At 38.1% G+C, this 19465-nt stretch overlaps 1 protein-coding gene across 3 annotated transcripts in view; it reads right to left on the bottom strand.

Moving 5' to 3' along the window:
* The window catches only part of TMEM273 (transmembrane protein 273), a 54886-nt gene that overhangs the window by 20095 nt on the left and 15326 nt on the right, over positions 1-19465 (bottom strand). For 2 of the 3 annotated variants that reach the window (XR_003568990.1, XM_027861162.1), the window contains exons 2-3: positions 9481-9534; positions 6772-6882 (exon numbers count right to left, since the gene is read on the bottom strand). Coding sequence is in view for 2 of the 3 variants with exons in the window: in XM_027861162.1 (XP_027716963.1) it covers positions 6772-6882; positions 9481-9534 (165 nt within the window). In the remaining variant the exon portion in view is untranslated. Of the gene's footprint in view, positions 1-6771; positions 6883-9480; positions 9535-16249; positions 16281-19465 lie in introns of those variants that run through there. The other variant, XM_027861171.1, reaches the window with a different exon arrangement.

Here is a 19465-nt window from a genome sequence, read left to right on the forward strand (position 1 = left end):
GAGAGAAAAAAGTAGGTTTGCAGAAAGTTTACAGTGAAACAAGATCATCTAGAAAGCATTTAAAGATGAAACTGAAAAAAGGACAACAGAAAGATGGAAAATTTATCAATATTTTTATAGCTAATATTTCTCTCCATCATTGACAGTTGGGCCATCATGTTTGGATTTTAATATTAGAGTATTCCACGTGCTGTTGGGTAAGCAGAAGGGGCAATAGAGAAAAGAATGATGGGAAGAGAATCTGGACCAAACAAAGCATGTACTGAAGAGATCTGTGCTGGAGATTCACACACTGAGGGCTTATTCTCAAGATATCTGAAAGGAAGAAAGACACTGAACCACAGATGGTATCACTATTGATAGAGGAGTCTGAGAGCACATCAAGAACTCCTACTTCACATTTACTTTCTCACCCTTATAAAATGTTTTTGAGAATATTCTTATATCAAGGGCATCCTTGATGATGAGAACAAAAAGCCTTCTGCAGATAGTGTTTTACAGCAGACCACAGACCTTAATGCAAATGATTGAAATATGTAGAACATATATTAACCAATCATGCACATTATTTGTTGATTTTAAAAGCATTCAATTTAGTGGAGGAAGATGTAGTCTTTTCCACTCTATTCCAGCAAGGTTTTTCCCTCCTGTGCATAGGTTAAGACCATTCAGGATTCCTTGACAAATGTAATAGCAGATATGACTCTATGCAACCATATTCTGATAAACACAAATGAGATAGAAAAAGAAGAGAGAAAAACCTGCATGCCAAAAGTGTTTGCCTCTATAATAAAAGCATATCCAGTGCAGATTCCAAATTACAGAGACAGTCCCTCTATAGAGTAAAGTATTCTCAATATTGCTGTTTGTAGATGACATTGTGCTGATTTTATCAAGCCCTGGAAAAGAAAAGAGACTCTGAAATGAGATTCACAACCACTCAAAAGAGTTTCATCTAACAAATCACCAAGAAAACACTAAGCAGGTAAAGAATGCCTATTATCAGGGGCGGAGTCAAGATGGTGGAGGGAAAGCAGTGACTTGCTAGAGCTCTCCTCCAAACCCCTCCAAATACCTATAAAAAATGGCTCTAAACAAATTCTAAAGCAGCAGAACCCACAAAAAAAACAGAGTAAAACAAATTTCCAGCCCAAGACAACCTGCATGACTGATCAGAAAGGTATATCACGCCAGGCTGGGAGAGGAGCACAGTTTGGCATGGGCACGCAGGCCACAGCGACCCTGGAGCAGGCCCTAGAGGACTGAATCTTAGGCAGCTGTGGTGGTTTCCAGACTTCTCAACCCATGAATGCCAAAGACAACTTAGAAGGTCAGTAGGAAAAGTCTGTTACCGCGGTGAGAGAAGAAGCTAGGTTTCAGCCACAAGTCCAGAGCATGCCCTCAGGGCAGCAGCTGTGTCCTGAGCTTCCGGCCCACAGACTGAGGGGGAATCAGGCATCTGATCAGAGGGGGATTGCAAGGATCTCTTTACCTGGGCTGAGGCAGAAATCTCTTGCTTTGCCCGTGCTTGGATCTGGGTCACAGTTCTGAGGGGCGGTCCTGGGGTGAGGAGGAGCGCTGGCGTGGTGGAGCTTGTTGTGACGGTGGAGAGGAAATGCCTCGCCCCTTATCATAGCACCTTGGAAGAATTGACACTTTTCAGGTCTCTACAAGTATCTCTGAAAACAGCTGTACAAACCCCCAAAGCTTGGTTCAGTACATTCTCCACATTGGAAACAGATTCTTACCTTAACAAAGAGTTTAAAACTCAAGTAACTGGTTGGGATCATGAGCAAGCAGCGCAAAAAGAGTCAGACTATATTATCTTACTTTGGTGACAAAGAAGATGAAAACATACAACCAGAAGAAGAAAACAAAGTCAAAGCTCCTACATCCAAAACATACAAGAAAAATATGAATCAGTTCCAGGCCTTGGAAGAGCTCAAAAGGGATTTTGAGAAGCAAGTAAGAGAAGTAGAGGAAAAACTGGGAAGAGAAATGAGAGTGAAAATCATGAAAAGCAAGTTAACAGCTTGCTAAAGGAGACCCAAAAAAATACTGAAGAAAATAACACCTTAAAAAATAGCCTAACCCAAATGGCAAAAGAGGTCTAAAATGCCAATGAAGAGAAGAATGCCCTAAAGAGCAAAGTTGGACAAATGGAAAAGGAAGTCCAAAAGATTACTGAAGAAAATGCTTCCTTAAAAATTAGAATAGAGCAATTGGAAGCTAGTGACTTTATGAGAAATCAAGACACTGTAAAACAAATCCAAAAGAATGAAAAATTAGAAAACAATTTGAAATATCTCATTGGAAAAACAACTGACCTGGAAAATAGATCCAGGAGAGAGAACTTAAAAATTATTGGACTATCTGGAAGCCATGATCAAAAAAAGAACCTAGACATCATCTTTCAAGAAATTATCCAGGAAAACTGCCCTGATATTTTTGAACCAGAAGGCAAAATAGAAATTGAAAGAATCCACCAATCTCTTCCTGAAAGAGATCCCCAAAGGAAAACTCCCAGGAATATTGTAGCCAAATTCTAGAGCTCCCAAGTCAAGGAGAAAATGTTACAAGCAGCCAGAAAGAAACAATTCAAGTATTGTGGAAACACAATCAGGATAACACAGGATTTAGCAGCTTCTACATTAAGGGACCGCAGGGCATGAAATATAATATTCCGGAGGGCAAAAGAGATAGGATTACAACCAAGAGTCACCTAGACAGCAAAACTGAGTATAATCCTGCAGGGGAAAAAAATGGTCATTCAGTGAAATAGAAGACTTTCAAACATTCCTGATGAAAAGACCAGAGCTGAATAGAAAATTTGACTTTCCAATACAAGACTCAGGTGGAACATGAAGAGGTAAACAAGAAAGAGAAATCATAAGAGACTTATTAAGGTTGAACTGTTTACATTCCTACATGGAAAGATGATATTTGTAACTCATGAGACCTTTGTCAATATTAGGGTAGTTGGAGGGAAAAAATTATATGTAGGAGGGGAAGGGGACAAGAGAGTAGGGGAATGATAGAGAGGAGGGCAGATTGGGAAAGGGGCTTATCAGAAGCAAATACTTCTGAGGAGGGTCAGGGTCAAAAGAAAGAATAGAATAAATGGGTGGGGATAGGATTAAGGGAAATAGAGTTAGTTTTTCACAGCATGTCTACTATGGAAGTGTTTTGCATAACTGCACATGTATAGCTTGCCTTTTCATGAGGGTGGGTGGGGAGGGAGGAAGGGAGAAAATTTGGAACCCAAAGTTTTAAAAACACATGTTTAAAAAAAATGTTTTTACATGCAACTGGGAAATAAGAAATACAGGAAATGGGGTACAGAAATCTATCCTGCCCTACAGGAAAATAGAAGGGGAAGGGGGGAAGAAATAGCAGGGAAAACAGACTAGGGGAAGGGGTATTCAGAATGCATGCCATCTTGGGGTGGGGGGAGGGGCGAGATGGGATAAAAATTTGGAACTCAAAATCTTATGGAAGTAAATGTTGAAAACTAAAAATTAAAATTAAAAACAACAACAAAAAAAAAGAATCCCTACTACAAATGATTTGTTTCCACAGAGATATTAGTACTGTCATGTTCAGCTATATTATGGTTTAAATAGACTTTTAGCGATGTGCCTGCTAACTTCCCCTTTATTTCTACAGAAAATAAGTTTCAGGTTACAAACAAACTTAAAAACTTTAGTAATGCAACCTCTGATCTCATTTGCTTGTTACTTATTTCAGAGATATGATTTCACTGGCATAGAAAAAATTCTATAATATTATTAAAGGGATAATTTGTGAACCTTTAGAAACAAAAGCAATGATCACTAAAAGCTAATACACCTTCATTAAAAATAGGTCATGCAAGCCTAAAAAAAAAACAAAAGAATGCCTATTATCTAGACCACATGTTCTTAACCTGGAGTCTGTTGAACTGTTTTTGAAAAATATTTTGATAACTGAATTTCAGTATAACTGATTTCCTTTGTAATTCTATCTATTTTATTTGATGCATTTAAAAAATGTTACTCTGAAAAGGGGTCCATAGGCTTCAACAGACTGCCAAAGACATCCAGGACACACAAAAAGTTAAGATCTGATCTAGACTAAGACCTGAAGTTGGATGGATAGCCCATTGAACTAGTTCATCCATCAATCAATTAACAAGCATTTATTCAATGCTTACTATGTGTCAAGAGGGAGCGTGATATAATGGACAGAGAGCCAGTACCCAGTCTTAAACTTAAGTCACACCTTTGTCATATACTGGCCCTGGGCAAGTGACTTAACCTCTCACTGTGCCAGGCTAAAGCTATGGCTAGGAGGTGCATTGGTTTCCTATATCAATGAAATCACACATCTGATCCCTATTGCTACTAAGTGTTAGACTGTGGCTACAAAGGAAAGCAAAATAAAGAACCTAAAACAGTTCCTACCCTCAAGGAGCTTATATCTTATGCAGCTATTGAAGATGGACACTGAGCTGAACCCAAAATTAAACAGAAGGAAAGGAGAATGGACTGGATTGCATGTGGAAAATCAGTCTTTTCAATGCATCCTAAGCTTCTGATGTTGCCACATGACTGTAGATCATTGAATACCAGTTCTGAATAACCAAAATTGTGGGTCACCCAAAAGGCAATGGGGTAATGCATGGTGGATTTAAATAAGCTGCTGATATTATCAACAATGAATTGTACACAAAAAGTAGAGTAAAAAATTATCAAGGAGCTAGTGATAGTGAGGAAGAGGAAAGGGAGGAGGAGAAGAAAAAGACAAAAAAGGAGAAGGAGGAAGGAAGGAAAGAAAATAATATTATTGAAGCATTTTTAAAGTGCAGAGAAGGAAACAGAAAGAAGTTCAGAGGAAGACAACAAGATATAGGATACCTTTAAAACTAATGTATCAAATTTATTATTATTAAAAAACAAGCTATACATAATAGAGATTCATGGTTTCACATACAATCATCCTTTTCTGTTCTTTATATGTGATAATGCTTCCACATATTTTTGGTATTTTTCAAATTCAAATAACCAAAAAAATTAAATTATTTTAAATAAATATTTAATCCTTAAAAAAAAAGAAATCATCACAGACATATATGACTCAAAACAGAGGTTTATCAGTCATATATGAAGAGCAAAGCAAACAGATATGGTAGCATTGCTCCATTGGTACCCCATTCAAGGTTAAAAGACCCAGAGACAAGAAATCACACCCAGAGTCCACAATTCTTCAATGAGTGGACTTGCTGTGGAGGATCTGTGAGATGACAGGGATGAGAATGTAAGAGTGATTTTTGAGCACTGTGTTCAATTTGGAGTATCACATTTGAAGAAGGACATTGATAAGCTGAAGCACATCCATAGGGGGATAAATGGAAGAATGGATGGATGAAAGATCATTGATTAAATGTTTAGCATCTGCCAAGCACCAAGTCCTAGGGGTACAAATAGAAAAAGCTAGAACATTTCTGCTGTCAAGAATTTCAGTCTAATTGGGGAATCCAAGCACAGGAAAGAAAGTTCAGCTCTGAGCTAAATAGAAAAGTCCAGAATTTCTAGAAGTTATACAAAGGAGCATATGGTAAAGACCAGGGGTCTTTAAATTACTTAAATAAGGGGGCAGCTAGGTGGCACAATGGATAGAGCACTGGTCCGGATTCAGAAGGACCTGAGTTCAAATATGGCTTCAGACACATAACACTCACTAGCTGTGTGACCATGGGCGAGTCACTTAACCCCATTGCCTAGCCAAAAATAAACAAACAAAAAAAAATTACTTAAATAAGTCCAATGACAGTGGAGGAGGGGCCTGCAGGGCACAAAAGGCAGGGGGTATATCCTGAAAGACCTTAGGGGTCAGTGGAAGGGCAGATTGTAAGGCTCAGTAGGCCTTAGATTAGTCATTAGCTCCAATTATGGGGAAGGATCTGCAGGACAGATAAGGCTTGGTGGTTCTACATCTCACAAGAAGGAATTGAGTTGTTGACTCATATCCAAGCTATGTGAGCAGTCAATAGCCTTACTGGTGTAAAGGTGGCTCATGGCTGGGTGAAAATGGGGAGAAAAGGGTGCTACTTGGTTGTGGTGGGTGGATGATAAGGATGGCAATGGAGACTTTTTAACCGCATCATATGAGGATGAATTGGAATGGCCTGGGGATGTTTAGCCTAAAAAAAAAAGATTTGGGAAGAGGGGGAGGAAATTTTATTTTCTAATATTTGAAAGATAGTCATGTGGGAAAGATAATTAACTTTAATCTGTTTGACCTCAGCAAATAGAACTAGAATCAATGGGGGGAAATTATAGGAAGACAGATTTCCACTCAAAATAAGGAAAAATGACTGAATAATTTTAACTGTCTGAAAACAATGTAAACCGCCTTGTAAGGTAATGAATTCTCCACCACTGGAGCTATTTAAGCAGAAGGTGGATTGACCCTTGATATGGACATTGTAGAACAGTGCCATGCTTCAGGTAGGGGTTGGCTCTTGGAGAATAAATTCTCTGATTTTCACTCTAGATTTAACTTTAAAGAGAACAGTATTGTGTGACCAGATTTTTGGGGACACCAAGCCAAAACGTTTTTGAAAGAGGAAAAGATCTTTGAAAGGAGACCTAGGAGGAAATGTTTCCCCTAAAACCAAATGGTTCCCAGATTCTCTTCTTACAAAGATACAGTTATAGAACAGAGAACCACTGTGGGGATGCAACAGAGAAACTCCCCCTTGAGTAAAACAAAAGCTTGTCTTTTTCTTACCTGAGGAATCATTATCAAACATATGTTTTCTGATCATACAGATCTTCAGTGCTAGAAAACCAACAGAGATAATGATTCCCAGTGTAGTTCCAATGATAGCGTATTTGATATCTGAAAATAGAAAATAAAAAGACTGCTCAGAATTGCTATTAACTCATTAAACCTTGTCCAAAATCTGTCAGTGCTTTCCATGATCAAAAAGCTAAAGACCAAATTCCTTAGTATGACATTGTCAATGCCCGTCATAGTATGGCCTCAATGCACCCTACCAATTTTTCAATCAATCTACCAATCAATAAGTATTTATTAAGTGCCTATTATATGCTAGACACTGCACTTGGTACTGGGAATACAAGGGCAAAAGCTAAAACAATTCCAGCTCTTGTGGACTGCACATTCTGTTCATGGAAACTATGTGTACACATATGTACATATAGATATATATGTGTGTACATATAGATATACACATATGTATGTCTTCATATAGTTAATTGAAAATCTGTAAAAGTGCAATATATAATTTATATACTTGCATATTTTCATTTGTATATATGTATGTTATATAATATATAATAAGTAATATATATATATATACATGTATTTTATTTACACACACATTATCTCCCTTGACAGAATGTGTACCCTTTACTTTCTTTAATATTAAGAGAGTACCAGTAGAACACTCTGTCTGGCTTGTCACCCCTCATATAACCATTGCCATATGACCAGTTCACCTTCTCTTCCTATCATTCAAATGACCTCCTTTCAAGGCAATGAGGTGGTGTAGTGGATAGAATGTTGTTCTTGGAATCAGGAAAGTCTCAGTTCAGATTTTGCTTACTAGCTTACTAGCTGTGTGACTCTTGGTTAAAGATTTAGTGTGTTTCAATCTCAGTTTCTTCCCATCTGTAGAATGGGGATATTAATAACATCTACTTCACAGGACTGTCAGGAAGATCAAAAGAGATCCTATATTAAAGCACTATATAGATGTTGACTATTATTATTATTCTTTTTAGTCTTTTTTTTCAATTGTGTGTTTATTTTTTTTTAAAAAAAAAATCACATTTTATTGCTACAAAGTGAATGGCTTGTATTGTAGCTTTGGCTTCTTAGGGTCAGTGTGTGACTATGAGGAATGGGTGCACATTTGCTGGTTTGGAGGAAGGATGTATTTGGAAAATTGGCTGGAAGGCCTATTCACATTTTCTTGACGGGCTGGCAAGATGCTGTGAAGGAGGCATGGCAAGCCTGTGCCAAGTCCCCAGGTAGATTCAGAAATTCTTGAAAGTCTAACTTCCCATCACAATTGAGGTTCAGTTTCTTCATCATTCAGTCAAGAACACTGGGGTCCGGGTTCTGTGTGAAGGAAGCCAGCTCTGTATTCATAAAGGCCAGGAACTCAGTCTTGGAGAGGGTGTTTCGGGAGTTAGTTATCTCCCGACAAGCATACTTCTGGAAAACAGCTATCATGGACTCAATGCATCTCTCTGTTTCAGTGGGGGTGATTTTTTTTGGCCATTGTTGAGGGAAAAGGAGACTCTGGAAGTGGAGCCTCCCTAGAGAGTAGCATCAGAGAGCAAGCAAATGCTACAAGCAACGGATTTGTGGAGCTTGGAACTTATCTCTGGACGACCAACGCCCTTTCCCCTTTTAGTCTTTTCAAGCAAACTTAGAAGCAGGTTAGTAGTTTTCCCTCAGTTCTTTGGTATCCTGATGACTTGCAATTATTAATTTAGTCGTTTTCCTATATACATCCCTTATGTTCCCCATTCCCTTCCTCCACTGTCTAGGCCCAATGTCACGTGAGCAAAAATCAAGTGACAGGTGAACATAAAATCTGTTCCATTAGGAATAAAGAATAGAATGGTACATTGTGCTTTTAAAAGATGTTAAAGCCAAAAGATATCCTCTGAAACTAAAAATAAACATGTATTTTATACCTACTACCTACAGAGGACTATTAGGCCCCGGGAATACAAAGATAGCAAACAAAAGCTCTTGCCTTCAAATAGCTTACAATTTAGTAAGAGAGATGAGACTTGTATACAAACAACGATGCTCAAAGGAGAGACTCATACAGAGCTTCATTAAAAATCTGAGAAGGGAGGGATCACTTTCAGATGGGATTGGGGGACATTTGGGAAGACTTTAAGGAGAAAGTGACATCTAAACAAGATCCTGAAAGAAGGGAAGGATTTCAATAAGTAGAGATGGGAGAAGCCAATCTTTAACAATGGACGCAGAAAATGGGGTAAACAAAGGCACAGATTCAATTAAACAAACATGTTGAGTACTTAATTCATGCACAGAACCATACTGGATGACTTGGGGTACAAAGACAAAAGCTAGTCCCTGCACCAAGGAGCTCACATTTTCACTCAAGCCAGAGAGGATAGGATAGGGCAGAGACAGTGATGACTTCTAATAAGCAGCTTTCCCACTCTTGGCTCCAAACCCTTACCTGAGTAGCAACCTGAAGTTTCTAAGCTGTATAATTGCCAATAACATTCTCCAAAATCTTTTTTTTCCATATATTTCAGATCACAGATTGCATCCTTAAATTCATGATATAATCTGTGCTTATTTGGGGGAAATAAACCCAAAACCACTCCACTGTGTATGTTTCACTATGATTTCAGCATTTACTTTAATTTTTCCCATCCTTGTTTCCCACTGATAACAAAAACACCTGGGACAGGGACCTACCTATTTCCACACCAGTCGATTTTCCTGTTGCCAACACCTGAACTCCACCAGAATCTGTAAAAGAAGATAATAATTTAATCTAATCATATCATGGCTTGTTAGAATGCAGTTTTGGACAGGTCCTAGGCCAAGCCTTCCCTAAACCCAATCCTACTCATACATATGATAAACATCTGATGCAATATGGTGAGCTTGTTTTGTAGATACTAGTCTTGTCTTCTATTCCCCTTGTTTGCCCATTCTCAATATTAATGTTATAAATAGGTTTCACTGTTTGCACAGTGGAGACCATTCTATTATACAGCCAACTCAAATTGAGTTTGTATCCTCATAAAAGAAAAACAAGAAGCCCAGTGGGTCAATTCACTTGAAAATTCAGTCAAGCTGCATGTCAGACATCCTGTAGCTCAAGCAACTTGCTGGTTAAATGAATTTTTCTTTCCTTTCAACTGGTTGTTTTGACATTTTGTAAATACATCCTTGGGGAGTGGGTTGTTTGCTTGCATAATTTATTTGCTATAACCATTAATTCAATGGCCTAAGGCTTTTCTCTATTTCTTTTTCTTTTCAAGTCACCTTGATATTCCACAAGTAAGTGACAAAGAACAGAATGGGATCTAGAATTACAATCTATACCTATCTTGGTTACCAGAATAATACAAAACCAAAAGGCAATGACTGCCTTTAAGCACAAAATGGAACATGACACAATCAAGATATTTGCTTAACGAAAAAATAACTAATGATTAGAGAAATGCAAACTAAGATAACTCTGATGCCCTGTCTCAAACCCATCAGACTGGCAAAGTGCCCCAAAAATATCATGAAACTCTGTGTGTGTGTGTACCCCTTGACTCAACAATACCATTACTAAAGTATACCCCCGAAGAGATAAAAGAGAGGAAAAGAACCCTTCTATACAAAAATATTTATTGTAGCAGTTTGAAAAGAATTGAAAGTTAAGGTGGGGTGTCCCCTTAGGGCACTCCCTATTAAGAATTAGCTGAACAAATTTTGGTATATGAATATAATGGAATCTATACTATCATAAGAATTGATGAAAGGAAAAGGACCCACACATACAAAAATATTTACAGCATCTCTTTCTGTGCTGGCAAAGAATTGGAAATTAAGGGGATGCCCATCAATTGGGGAATGGCTGAACAAGTTGTGGTATATGAATGTAATGGAATACTATTGTGCTATAAGAAATTATGAGCAAGCAGACTTCAGAAAAACCTGGAAAGACTTGTATGGACTGATGCAAAGTGAAGTGAGCAGAACCAGGAGAATGTTGTACACAGTAACAGCTACATTGTGTGATGACTAACTTTGATAGACTTAGCTCTTCTTAGTAATACAAGAATATAAGACATCTCCAAAAGTCTCATGATGGAAAATGCTATCCATATCCAGAGAAAGAACTAGGGAGTCTGAATGTAGATCAAAGCATACTATTTGCTCTTTTTTCCTTCTGTTTTGTTTTGTTTCTTCTTTCTTGTGGTTCCTTCTATTGGTTCTAATTCTTTACAACATGACTAATGTGAAAATATGTTTAATAGGAATGTATATGTAAAGCTTATGTCAGATTGCATGCTGTCTTGGGGAGGCAAGCGGGGTGGGAGGGGGAGAAAATTTAAAACTCAAAAGCTTATGGAAGTGAATGTTGAAAACTAAAAATGTATTGATTAATTTTAAAAAATAATTGTTGAAAGGGATGATTTGAGGAAATCTGGGAAGTCCTACGTGAAATAATGCAGTTAAGGGAGCAGGACTAGGAAAATAATTTATTCAATAGCTGCAATGTTGTAGACTTTAACTTTGAAAGACAAGAATTCTGAGTAGCACAATGGCCAACCACAATTCCAGAAGATCCTTGATGAAGCATGCTACCTATCAACCTTCCTAAAGCTCAGTCCTAATCCCTGTGCTCTCCAAATTAGGTAAATGACTTCCACAAGCCATTCCACTACCCTAAGCGCTAGTTTCTTCCCTTGCAAGACGGAAGAATGAACTAATAGATCTCTGAGGTTCTTTCCAGCTCTAAGACCTATGATCTTATGTCTCTTAATAAGAGTAAGTAACATCCAGCTGTATAAAATGCACTACCACATGCTACTGTCTCCTTTTGAACAAACTATTCTAGGAACATTTATTATACACACACTGGGGCAGTGAGATGGTATAGTAGATAGCTCATAGGTCCTAGAGTCACGAGAACCTGAGTTCAAATCCAGCCTTAGACACTAGTTGTTTGACCCTGGGCAAGTCACTTAACCCCTCCAAAAAGCCTCCAAAAAAAAAAAACCAACCCAAACAACAAACAAATAAAAGACCTACTACAATGCAAAGCAATGAGTTTGGTCCTGGAGATATAAAAAAGAATTTTTTTTTAAAAAAGATAGTTGTGGGCTTCAAAGAGCTGAATGTACACAATTAAGTGTGCACTTCCTACATTACTGGGAAAATTGGGGAAAGAAGGGAGAGAATCCTGGATGGAGGTCACAGCTGAGATGAAACTTAAAGGAAGACAAAAATTCTAAGAAGTAGAAATAAGGAGAGAGTGCATTTCAGGCACTGGGACTGGCTTGTGTGAATGCAGGGTGGTGGAAGGGATGTATTATTATACCCTGATTGTTCTAAGTGTTGCTTCTCCAGGTAGATTATAGAGTCCTGGACAGTAGACACAGTAGCATCTTTTGCTTCTTCTGTGTCTTTCACATGTTTAGCACATAGTAGGTGCTCAGTTGAATACTATCATTGTTTCAGTCAATTAACAAGTATTTATTAAGCACCTTCTCTGTGCCAAGCACTATGCTTGGTTCTGGGGATACAAGCTCAATTCATTGATTGACTGATGGAAGAGAATCACAACCTTCCAAAATATAACTTAGATCAGCATTTCTCAAAGTCTAGTCCAGGGACCCTTGGGGATACTTGAGACCCTTTCAGGGACTCAAAAGTATTTTCATAATAATACTAACATGTTTCAATTCAAATAGGGTAAATATCAATACATATAACTCAAATAAACAAAAGCTCTTTCAAAACCTGAGACCAAAAAGGTTGAGAATCATTGACTTAGATCATTGATTCATAGATTTAAAACCAGAGGAAACCTTGAAGGCCAAATTGAGAAACAAAAAGTCAAATAGACATTTTAGAAACATGTGCTAGGCTCTGTACCCTGGGTCTGATCCAATGAAGCAGCTGCTTTGTTCTTACATAGAAAGTTTGGGGGAAATATTTTCATTACTTCTTATTCAATTGTGCAAAGAGATATTGTTTATTCTTGTAATTCCACCATTAGCCCAGTAACACCATCCATTAAGACATCCTTTCTCCTCCTCTGGGAGGGAAATCCCCAAATGCAGCTCTCCTCATAACCCTCTTTTTAAAAACCTGGGTTCAGAAAATCTGACCCCTGGAGTTACAATGAGACTCTGGGTAACAATCAATTATGCAGATACCAGCGCCATCCTCACAACCTCAGGTCATTCTACTTGGATTCATTAGTTGTGTGGGAGTCCCTTCTGTGCTATATAACCCAAGGCACTTATTTCCCCTGGCACTGCAAAGTAGCAGCAGAATGTATAGGCACTGTAACAAACTAGTCAACAGAACATACAACATGCTGTCCCCCTAACAGTTCATGAGTTAAAGTCCTCATAGATACTACAGAATACTGGTGTTAGTGTACAAAGATTTCAGTGTTATTCCAAGCCCCAAAACTTACAAGTTTTTGTCACCCTGCCTCTCTGAGCTGCAGTTAGCTCATATATAAAATGGAGGTAATAATATGCATGTTCATTCCCTCTTTCTTCTTTCATTCAATACTTGTGGAGTGAGCTAGACATTGAAGGTAAAGTAGACAGGCATCGTGTTGCAATGGAAACATGGTAGACTTAGAGCTGAAAACCTGGGCTCCAATTGTGCTTCAGACATTTACTAGTTGTGCGATCCTATGCACATCATTTAATCTCTCTAGGTCTGTTTCCACATCTATAAAATGAGGAGGTTGGATTTTATGGCCTTTAAGGACCTTTCCAATCCCAAATTTATAATCTTACTGTGTGGCCATAGAAACAGCAAAGAGGGATGAATTCAAGAGTTATGTCAAAGATCAAATTAATACTATGTGGTGACTAAATGAGGGGGAAAGAAATGGGAATAGAGTCAAAGTTGAGTTTGAGGTTATCAAGAAGTAAGTATCACCACTCTTTGAAGGTGGTCTTGCATGGCAAGAGCACTCCCATATTGTCTAATCGCTTTCCACAGACATCAGTTATCAGGAGTAGAAATTGCATGCCTAGAGCACATCTGCCTGCACAAACAGCTGTCTGAAGTTAACCTTGGCACTAAAATAGAGACTTCTTTGAGTTGAATAAAAGCGTCTTGGATTGGCCAATGTCCATTAAAACAGATGCCCTTTTTAATAAGGTCAGGGTGAGAATTATTATCTCGAAGAAACAGAGACTGAAAAGCAAATAAGGATTATGAATGTGACAAATAGCTGAACTCAACATATGTTGGTTGGAAGATCTCAATAGGTTATTGTGAACATTTTTTCTGGGGGGAAAGAGGTTAAAATCTAAATTTCTTAGCCTGCTATTTAAAACTCTCCACAATATGGCTCCCATTTTCCTTTCCTGACTTACTTCATATTATAAACTCTATGTTACATCCAATCTTTCTTATCAGCTTGGCATTCAATCCTATAGATAGGAAGCCTTCATTCCACTCAATAAGCAGTCCTCTATATATGGAATTCACTGCACCCTCCCAACACTCCCTACATATATACGCACACATACATACATACACACACATACACACTTGTCTCTTAGAATAACTAACTTCCTTTAAGACTCAGCTCAGGTACAACCCCCCTACTTAATGTCTTTCCTAATTTTCCTTATTTTTCCCCCTCTCTCCCCAGTGCAATTTAAATTTTCTTTCTAATCTCCCTTAAAATTCATCTTGTCTTTCTCAACTCCTACCAAAAAAACCTAGTGAGGTACCCAAGAAAGCCGTGATGCAAACAATAGTTTGCGTGCATGGGGTGGAAAATGGTCTGAGAATGTATATAGAGTCAACAATTCAATAATGTTGAAAGGATACCTTTCTCGGTAATAGAAAAAGTAAGTATAAATCAAAAAGACAAAGATGTTCTACCAAGAAGTAAAATTGTAGAATAAGAAATGGAAAGGCCTTTAGAGAACATCTATCCCAAAGGGGTCTATGACACTAAAAAGCCTTTGGCAATCTGGTGAAAACTATAGACGCTTTCTCAGAATATCTTTAAATGCATAAATAAAATACATAGAATTACCAAGGAAACCAAGAACATTGACATAAAGGCTATAGATAGGAAGATTGTAAGCTGTGTGATCTAGTCATAGTAATAACTATAGTAATTTCAAAGCAGTAATGAACACAAATAATATTCTGAGATACGTGCAGCAACGGAAAGATGAAATATCAAACGGATACGAAAAGAGCTGTGATTTCTACTGTGAAAAAGTCACCAATCCTTCCAATACTTCCATAGTTTGTTGCCCACATTCATAATTGAAGGAAAGGCTAAATTTCAGTTAGAGGTTAGTGAAAATAAAGATACAATTTCTTTCCCATCCAAGTTCGTGGACCCCCTTTCTATCGTATGTTAAGAATCTGTGATTTAATCTGACTTCGTCTTACAGATATGGAAACTGAGGCCTAGGTTATCCAGGTGACTTGTTCAAGGTCATGGAGTTAGTAAGTAAACAAAGTCAAATTTAGATTCAGAGCCTCTGACTCCAAATGTAACATTTGTTCCAATGCACTCACTTGCCTTCTCATTATGATGCAATAGCAAATGATACCTGGCTATGTTTGCTGGTGCAGTAAGGAGGGAGAACGGGCAGGTAGGTGGCACATTGGATAGAGTGCCAGCCCTGGAATCAGGAGGACCTAAGTTCAAATCCAACCTCTCAGTCATTTACTAGCTGTGTGATCCTAGGCAAGTCACTCAACCCTGTTTACCTCAGTTTCCTTATATGTTTAATGAGCTGGAGAAAGAAATGGCAAACCATTCCAGTAACTTTGTAAAAAAAAAAATCCCAAATTGGGCCACAAAGAGTCAGACACAACTGAACAATAACAACAAAGGGAGGGTGAAGTGGATTAGAATGTTGCAATGTCAATTCATTTAACAGCAATACTTGGTGATCAATGGGAATTGTTCATGTTGGAAATTCTCCTTTCCACATTCACCTGTCTTGAACATATGCTTAGTTTAGTATGTGCTGTCTGTCCTCTGTTTATCCCTATTCAGTTGAAATCAGAATGGGATTCAGAGTTATGAAGAGGGAAGTACACACAGAAATTTATTTCTGTTAACATCTTGGCTAAAAATAATAATAAGCCTATAGCTAAGTATTTGCTAATTTATGTACAGCCAGAATGAACTTAAAAGAAAACATTTAAGAAAGCCAATCCTAACATTGGATTACAAGTATTTCCAAGTTCTAAATGTCAAACAAAAAAGTCTAGAGAACCTAGGGTAAGTCCAAAGGACAATTACTCTTTCTGTTTACTATAGTCATAGGACAAAAGATTTGGAGATGGAAAAGAATTTAGAAACTATTAGTCCAACTCCCTCATTTTACAGATGAGGAAACTGAGACCCAGAGAGTTTTAAGTGACATGCCCAAAGTTACACAGGCAGTAAGGTGGTAAAGATGGTATTCAAATCCAGGCTTTCCAACTCCAAATCCAGAATTCTTACCATTATGTTTTTCCATGGTAGTCAAGCCAGCACATTCGTTTAATTATTAAGTAGTTACTGTGAGCTCAGCATCCGGCTAGATCATGTACAAAATCAGAAAAAAAAAATAGAAAATGTGGTTTTTACTATTAAGGAGCTTACAACTTTTTTGGGGAGATAAGAAACAACTAGAGAACAATAGAAGGTCGTTAAAAAATCACATTTTCAATGGTGTGGCCCAGCTTTAGGCCCTCAGAGAAAAGAGAGATAAGCTTAGGTTAGAATAGTGAGGGAAAGCTTTGTATAGAGGCTTTGAATAGGTTGAAATGGAGCATGGGAGCATTCTAGACACTCACAATAGCACACACGAAGACACTGATGTACTAGTGACCGTAGTGTGTATGAGGTAGTAGGAATAAACGGTACAGAAATGGCCTGATTGGAACAGCAAATTCATATTAGGGAATCCAGAGTATGAGATTAGGGATGTCAGGAGAGACGATGAGTGGAGGGCCCCGAATGCCGTGTCACAGAGGGATGACAATACCAGTCAACTTCATGATTACTGTAGTACACAAGTTTGTAGTACTAGTCAAATAGATTAAAAGTAAAGAATTAAAGTGATTTCTTACATCTGATTTTGCCTGAAACATTCAGCTTAAGACACACCAACACCACTTATGGAAAAACCAAAGACCCCAAACTCTTGACACAAAAAAATGGAGGCCTTTGAATTTATAAAAAAAAAAATCTGAATTAATCCAAAGATATTCTCTTGAAGACAGCATTTTAGGAGACAGATTCTTGTTTTGTTCTTGCTATTTTATGAAAGAACCATAGTACCACAGATTCAGAGCCAGAAGGGACCTTCGAGGTCATCTAGTCCAATCCTCTCTTTTCCCAATGAAGAATCTGAGGCTTAGAGAGGGTAAGATCACTTTCCCAAGGTCACATGGGTAGTAAATGACAGAGGGAAGATTCAAACCCACATCCTCTGATGTGAAATCCATTCTGACTATACCTTAACTCCTAAATCATTCTCTGTAACTTAATTTCACAACCATGATATTAATGGCCTAGACAAAACTTACCAGATGTTCCCAGGCATCCAAGGGAACAGAATTAGTTCAACCTGACCCTGTTTCCACTACTCAGTTTCCTCATCCATTCAATGAAGGGATTGGAATAGATGACCTCTGTGGTCCTTTCCAGCTCCATTTCTATGATTCTATATGACTGGTCACAAAACACCCAAATTTCCCTTACTGGAGTAGATTTAGAAATAGAGATCATGTTTTATAATTACTAGAATTTCCCAATAAGGCACTGGTCACAGTAGACACCCAGTAAATACTTAATAATGAATGAATGAATAAATCCCGACCCAACTCTATACTACAATACGGTGCTTAGCAGAGTAGCCACCCAATAAATGTTTTTGATCCAGTACTGTCACTTTCCTACACAATCAATCAGTTAATCAGAAGCGTTTATTAAGTGCATGCTACATGCCAGGAATGATGGTAGGTGCTAGGGATAAAAAGAATCCCTGCCTTTGAAGAGCTTACATTCTGTCTAGGAAAACAACATGGATGTGTAGAAGTAAACACTGCACTGAGACTTTTAGGACATCCAGTATAAAAAATATATACAAAGCAGTTGTAGCGTAATTTTTGAGGGAAGTCACTAGCTGTTGGGAGGACTGGGGAAATGCTCTTTGAAAATGTAGAACCTGAGCTGAACTTTGGAGGAAACTGATAATAAGAAGTGAGGAGAGAGTACAGTTAACTTGGGACAACCTGAGCAAAGGTTGGGAGATGGGAAATGTAATAGCATCTATGAATAAATAGGTCAATTTGGTTGGAATGTAGACTATGTGAAGGGAGGAAGTGTGTAAAAATGTAAAGATAAACTGGAACAGGTTGTGAAGGCAAAAGCCTGACAGCACAGAGGACAATATATTTTCTCTTAAAGATAATAGGGAGACATTGAAACTTTTTGAGCAGAGGTCTAATGGGGTTATATATTTACAGCTGGAATAGCCCTTAGATATTACCTAATCCAACTCCCTCATTTTAACTGGTGAGAAAACAGAAAAACCGAATGACTCTTAGAAGGTCACTCCAATAGTACAGAGAGCATAGAGACCGAATTCGAACTCAGGTCCTCCAGGTCCAAATCCAACTATTACCTACCATGCTGGAGGATGGAAGTATCATTAATCAGTGACCCAAGAAAGAAAGGCCAAAGCACTGGAAATGAAATGGAGACCTCCCACCAATAACTCTCCCCTCTTAAGAGAAGATTGGTTAACCCAATTTATGGGAGTTGTGGGGGAGACTCAGTAAAATTCGGTTCCTGCCACTTGAGTGAAGAACAGTCAAGAAAGGACAAAAAGAGATGTAAGAGGACAAAAAGAGATGTAAGAGGACAAAAAACTGGCTCCTAATAGGGGAGCTCAGCAGAACTTTGGCAGAAAAGCCAAATAAGAAGGAACAAACTGGGTTAAAGCTTCAGTAAGGAGAAGTTGAAAGAGGAAGATCAAAGAGGCGGGGGTTTCTTGCTTCCTCTGAGAACCCTCACATTTATGTATTTTATTTTAGGCGTCTTTTATAAGGGTATTTGTTCCCTTTCCAAGCTTGGTTGAGTCCAGCAGCTTAAAACAATTTTTTTAAAGAAAATCACACAGCAAATAAACAGGTGTCTGTACCTTGTAACTCCCTGGCACCAACATGGCTGGCCAACCCTGCAGAGTTTTTGAAATAAGAAATGCATCTCCACTTCCTAAGTGAAAGGCTGGAGGACTCTGGAGGATATTATTAATAATGAAAAGGTTCTCCCATCCAAAGTCTGTCCGGTTTTCATGGTTTTCTCTCTCTGGTTGAGAGCTGCTCTTCTCTCTATATTGATATCATCTGTTATAACCACACACCCAAGCAGGCCAAGAGGCCCCAGGAAGTGCTCTACATTGGTTTTTTCCCTTAGCACACTTGCCTGCAAAGGGCTAGAGGCTAGTTTAAATTTCAGACTTCCAGTCAATAGGATATTGTGTTGACCATGTTCAGAGATTTCTTCAATTTCTTCTTCTTCTTCTTCTTCTTCTTTTTCTTCTTCTTCTTCTTCTTCTTCTTCTTCTTCTTCTTCTTCTTCCTCTTCTTCTTCTTTTTCTTCTTCTTCTTCCTCTTCTTCCTCTTCTTCTTCTTCTTCTTCTTCTTCTTCTTCTTCTTCTTCTTCTTC

The sequence above is a fragment of the Vombatus ursinus genome, unplaced genomic scaffold (genome assembly GCF_900497805.2).
Source record: "Vombatus ursinus unplaced genomic scaffold, bare-nosed wombat genome assembly UNPS02000749.1, whole genome shotgun sequence".
Taxonomy (NCBI): domain Eukaryota; kingdom Metazoa; phylum Chordata; class Mammalia; order Diprotodontia; family Vombatidae; genus Vombatus; species Vombatus ursinus.